We start from the raw sequence: 6000 nt of genomic DNA, 5'->3' as shown, positions 1-6000 counted from the left end.
TTCCCCAGTGCAGAAGGTTGTGCTCAATTATGAGTCTCATCACCAAGGTGAGTTCTCTACTAGTGCCTGATGGAACAACGACGACCTGTTTCCCTTGGCTCCCCATCCTGCAACTCCCTTGGTCATGGCTATGGCTGGTGGAGTGTTATAGGATGGAGAGCCAAGGCAAACAATGGATCCCATGACTTGGGCAGCATTATAAAGGGGCATCGAGGTTGCAGCAGAAAATTCATCATAGGGGTAGAAGGGAGCTTGGAGAGAGTGTGAAAGGGGGTACGAGAGAAATTTTCCTGGGTGTGGTGAATTGTTTCTCTGTCCTTAAGGCCTTTATATAGCTAGACTTGCCGCCCTCCCACTCTTTCCCCCTTTGTTTCTTCTGTCAATTGTGCGACTCTGGGTGCCTATCACTACTAAGAGCACACAATCCACCAGCTAGATTTTACTGGTAGCCTAGCCTAGCGTAGGCAGTCATCTACATCATGGTGACGTGTGAATAGATGGTTGCCATGCTAGAATTTCTTGGTCATCGGAGCCAAGATCATGATAATTTAATAGGATAAGGGGGGAGGAGCGGTGGCACATAAATCCAGCTTTGCTGGTAGCCCAGCCTAGTGTAGGCGGTCATATACATCATCTTCTAGCCATGACATGCGATTAGATGGTTGCCATGGGAGAATTTCTCGGTCATCGGAGCCAAGATCATAATAATTCAATGGGATGATGAGGGAGGAGCGGTGGCACATACATCCAGCTTTGTTGTTGCTGGTAGCTCAGTCTAGCATAGGCGATCATATACATCATCATCTAGCCATGATGTGTGATTAGATGGTTGCCATGGGAGAATTTCTCGGTTATCGGAGCCAAGATCATAATAATTAAATAGGATGAGTGGGGAGGAGCAGTGGCACATACACCCGACTTTGCTGGTAGCCCAATCTAGCATAGGCAGTCATATACATCATCGTCTAGCCATGATGTGCGATTAGATGGTTGCCATGGGAGAATTTCTCGGTCATCAAAAAATTCTAACAGTCTGATATGTTCTTACACTCTACCTCCAGTAACCAACAAAAATGCATTTTGTTGCCAGTGTCTACCTCCAAACTAGTTCAAAAACGCGACAAGTCTCGAGTGAAGAAACAGTGGAGAAATAGAGATGGAAAGCCACTGAGGCAATGACATTTTTCCTGCCGCTTGTCCTGAGCTTGATGAAGCCATTTCGCAAGGGGTCCCTCGACAACCCAAAATTATCGTAGATGAGATTCATCGCTTGGAGAAGGAACATAGAGTTCCCAAGAGTGTCATTCACAATAGGTACTAGTAACGAAATGCATTTGTGTTGGTTTAGGATTACCTGTAACCTCCACAAAATATAGCCTTTAGTAAATCCCAAACAACCACCACGCTTGTTTCAGTAAATCCCAAACAAGGGAAAATGTAAATCCCAAACAGTATACTAATCCCAAACAACCACCGAGCTTGTTTTAGTGACAATGACAGTGCACGAGGAACCATCTAATTCCCGATGTTGGGGAGGGTCATTGTTTGCTTGGGTGTAGCCATTTTTGGTGAGGTTCAAGGACTTTTTTGTATATAGGTATCTTGCATGACCCATAACTTATGCATTGCTCAACGGAATTCGGTAAACTTTGAAAATATTGCATTTAGTTAGATTCGAAGGTTCTATTTTCTTATGACTGCTCCACTCATGACATGCGATTAGGTGGTAATTCTAACCTTGTAGTATATTCTAACCTCTTACACTATATCTCAGCTTAATGCTAGTTCTCATTCTAAACTATTGTTATTATAGCCTGATAAACCGACTGAATGCTAATCTAAGCTTATGAACTAGATGCAAAGTCATTATTATAACAGTCTAATCCCGGCTTAATGCTAATTTGAGCCTGTGAATTAGATGGTTCCTCATGCACAGTCATTGTTATTACAGTTTGATTCCGATTGAATGCCAATCTAAACCTATGAATTAGATGATCCCTCATGCACAATCATTGTCACTAAAACAAGCTCGATGGTTGTTTGGGATTAGTATACTGTTTGGGATTTACATTTTTTCTTGTTTGGGATGTATTTATTGGGATTTACTGAAACAAGCATTGTAGTTGTTTGGGATTTACTAAAGGTTATATTTTGTGAAAGTTGCAGGTAATCATAAACCAACACAAATGCATTTCGTTGCCAGTGCCTACCTCCTCTAGCCTTAACTGGTATTTGAGCTGACCTAATCACGATTGCATGATATTCCAACCACCAAGCTGGTTTAGGACAATCACATTAAGTCCAAGCTAGCCTAACTCTAGTATTTTAGCTCACACAGTTGCATGATATTCTAACCACCAAGCTGGTTTAGGACACAAGTAGACAATGCCCCGCCGCCCCCTCTCTCCTCCTCTATAGTCTCCAAGAGGTAGTTCGTCTTCTAATAAACACTACTGTCACTCTAGTGGTTTGTCTCCCTAAGTCAAATAGTACACGTATGCCAAGCTCACTGAAGCATCTAGACAAACTAAAAATCCGCTGAGGATCTTGAGGCTTAGTGATCCACACTCTCCATGACTAAGGGATGGCTCTCGTAATTTGGAGTATCGTGGTAGCAACATGTAGGAGAGGTCTTTTACAATGCATAATTGTCTCTATTTTGCTGAACGAGTCTTCAATACTAATAAAAAAACCCTGGGGGAAATGCCATCTTGCCAATCAACTCCCAAGAGAGGGTGTAGAAGCCCAAACAAAGGAGCCCTAAAGCAAGCTATCCTCACAAAGGCCCATGCAGGGTAGCTTAAGCCCAAACACAAGAGAGCCAAAGAAGAGAAGCAATAGAGTAACACATCAAGAAACTGTAATAGCTAAGTGATGTTCACGTGAACTCTATGGACAAAGGCAAGACATCGAAATGCTCATAAAGTACAAAAGGAAAACCTTTTCAATTTTCTTAATACCAATAAATAAATGTGATAGGACATCTTTAAAAGGAGGACAAGGAGAACACCAATAAATAAATATGATAGGACATCTTTTCAATTTTCTTAATACCAATAAATAAATGTGATAGGACATCTTTAAAAGGAGGACAAGGAGAACACGGTTGTGGTATGGTTTTACAAGAAAGCATTAGAATTAAGAAGTTGATTCAAATGTAAAAGTACATGCAAGTGTCAAATAAGAACTAGAAGTTGTTGATACATTTGTGTAAGAACCTACCTAGAATTGCAATTTTCTTAATACCAATAAATAAATGTGATAGGACATCTTTAAAAGGAGGACAAGGAGAACATGGTTGTGATAGGCACCTTTTCAATTTTCTTAATACCAATAAATAAATGTGATAGGACATCTTTAAAAGGAGGACAAGGAGAACACGGTTGTGGTATGGTTCTACAAGAAAGCATTAGAATTAAGAAGTTGAATGTAAAAGTACATGCAAGTGTCAAATAAGAACTAGAAGTTGTTGATACATTTGTGTAAGAACCTACCTAGACTTGCTCAAGTGGTAGGGATCAAAGAACTTTAACTCAACACGTGTCACTTTGGAGCAAGACAGGTCTCAATGGTGCCTTTGGTTGTGGGAAGGACGACCATTTATGAGATATAATGGACTCTGAGCGAGTGGTTTTTAGACCGTCCAGAGTAGGGCACTCCAAGAGAGATGTGGAGGTGTCCTCATACGTGACACACAATAGTTGCCTCCACTCCCAAACAACCGCCTAGATTGCGTCGAGGGAGAGATTGGATTGAGCAACAAGTGCTCCACGAGGTCATCTCTAGATTTGGGTTGCACGTCTGGACTAGATGTTTGGACAAAATGGTTCTCAATGGGGTTCTACCCATCAACCCTTGGTTGAAGCACATACACATTGATGGGAGATGCCACCAATGCACAAATAGTGACCTTAACATGATCGCATTGTCTGTGGATCTCCCCCATAGCATAAAGGTTTTGAAAGGAGGCCCTCCATGTAATGAGTAGGGCACAAACAATACAGTGGGACTTTGCTTGGGGTATGGCAACTTGGATGAAAGAGGGAGGTCACACCTTCTAGACTGACAAGGTCACCCCACCTTATAGAATCCAAGGACAGAGGGTCTCTCACAGCCAGGTACAAGATGTGACTCCCCCCTCTCAAAAAATTATGGTATCTTCCACATAGGGCAATATACGTCCAACATGATTGCTTAGACTATCCGGGTTGCCCGTTGCAATTTTGTAATGAGAGCACCTCAAATGTTGCCATTTGGCAAGACATCATCTACACCTTGTGCACCATATGGGAGAACGGGACACCAAGATCTCGAGCACCCGCTAGGACACAAAGCTAGGAATTCGTTGGCATGTAGGTGTCTTTTATGTCTTCACAAAGCGAGGAATTCGTTGGATGTACAGACCTACCTGCCCTAGTTATTGGCCCTTGTTTCAAAGATTCCCTAGGCGATGAGCTGGGTTCTTTGAAATCAGCCTAGTTGACAGCCACCCTTGTTGCCATTAGGCAAGACATCTACACCTTGCGCATCACATGAGAGCACGGGATGTCAAGATCGAAAAAACACTGAGGCGGATGCAATCCTACTCAGCTTGGCCTACCTGCGTCTTTTATGTGTCCCCAGCTTGGTTATTGGCCCATGTTTCAGACATTCCCAGGTAGTGAGCTAGGTTCTCTGAAAACAGGCTGGTTGACCGAGAGAACCTCTCCCTTTGATTCTCCCGCAATCAATGTCAGAAAAATTACTGATTTGCATGGTTGGTTTTTCAAGCATTAATAGAAGCTCCTTCTCAGGCGATTTGGGGGGGGGGCATCTTGAACATATTGACGTGTTCTAATTAAGACTTGTGCACTGTGTTCTAATTAAGGCTGGTGCACAACCCCCGTGGTTGCCTAATGTTGTCAATGCTTTGTACATATGACAGACATTATCTCAATGAGGTTTCACTCAGCTTATTAGCAGAACAGGGATCACATCAAAATTCAAGCCCCTGCACATGGGCTGGTAGCTTCATGCTGGTGGTGATGCCTCAATACATTAATTGGTCGAAACAAGGCACCTTGCAGTATCTACAAACTCCCTGTAAAATTGAGGTTGCTGAAATAGGCCTGCAAGGTGTAATCTCAACTTTGCCGCCAAAGTTAGCCAGGATCAGCCTAGATAATATGGACAAGGAGCTAGAGTGTCAATTACAGATAGTTGTGTCCATAAGCTGGATGTATATATCAACATCGGTCTTCCACAACCAGGGAGAAAAATGTTGCTACTGTAGCAGAGCCAGTAATATCCCTGTAAGAAATGCCTGTAGTCGGAGTCCTGCCAAAACTAACCCAGATGTGCAAAACAGGTAAAATTATCACTTTGATCAACCATGTACAATGTCCAATGCCACCCTCCATGAACTCTCCAACTGCAAAACAGAAGAAAGTATAGTTTTGAAAATTGAGAGGTAATAATGTATCACATAGCCACATATGGCCTTTATCACGGTAAGGATGAAGAGAACAATTTCAAGTGAACTTCAAGTAGAGATAGCACCACAAACCTTTCATATTCTGATTGATCTATAAAGTGGTGAGCTGGTCAGATCTTTAAGTTTCTCAGACTATCTGTACAACTGCAGCTACACGCAGGGACCCCCCTTGCAGGAGATCCGCCAACTCATCAAATAAGAAAGCTGTTCGCCAACCCCATCCTTTAGGGGATTTTGGGAGTAAAGTTCCTGCCTGCGTGAGACTCCCAAAAATCATGACTTCTCTCTTTGCTGGGCATATAAGCTGCACAGGCCATGAACAGTTCACATATCATTCCTCTGCAACAAAACCGTGCCTGGAATGATAGCAAAAAAGCAGGATACAGTTCCATTGACAATTTGCATCCTGAAATACCAGACGAAAAGAACTGCAGAGGCCTAGATAAAGATATAGCAGCACTAGCTCTTCTGCTTTCTATAGTTGCCCACAAGTTGAAACCATCTTGCTCTGATTCACAGTAGTCATC

At 42.6% G+C, this 6000-nt stretch overlaps 1 protein-coding gene across 2 annotated transcripts in view; it reads right to left on the bottom strand.

Moving 5' to 3' along the window:
• Positions 1-5070: 5070 nt before the first annotated feature.
• LOC147891269 (BTB/POZ domain-containing protein) overlaps positions 5071-6000 on the bottom strand; it is a 45726-nt gene continuing 44796 nt past the window's right edge. Inside the window, exons 12-13 of one of the 2 annotated variants that reach the window (XM_087389480.1) lie at positions 5542-5777; positions 5071-5404 (exon numbers count right to left, since the gene is read on the bottom strand). In XM_087389480.1, coding sequence (XP_087245606.1) covers positions 5601-5777 — 177 coding nt within the window. In that variant the 3' untranslated portion in view covers positions 5071-5404; positions 5542-5600. Of the gene's footprint in view, positions 5411-5541; positions 5778-6000 lie in introns of both variants that reach the window. The other variant, XM_087389479.1, reaches the window with a different exon arrangement.

Source organism: Dipteris shenzhenensis, chromosome 18 (genome assembly GCF_047967505.1).
Source record: "Dipteris shenzhenensis isolate YYH24624 ecotype China chromosome 18, Dip_SZ_1.0, whole genome shotgun sequence".
NCBI classification, from domain to species: Eukaryota; Viridiplantae; Streptophyta; class Polypodiopsida; order Gleicheniales; family Dipteridaceae; genus Dipteris; species Dipteris shenzhenensis.
Note: the sequence above shows the minus strand (reverse complement) of the source record. Positions and strands in the feature narration are given on the sequence as shown.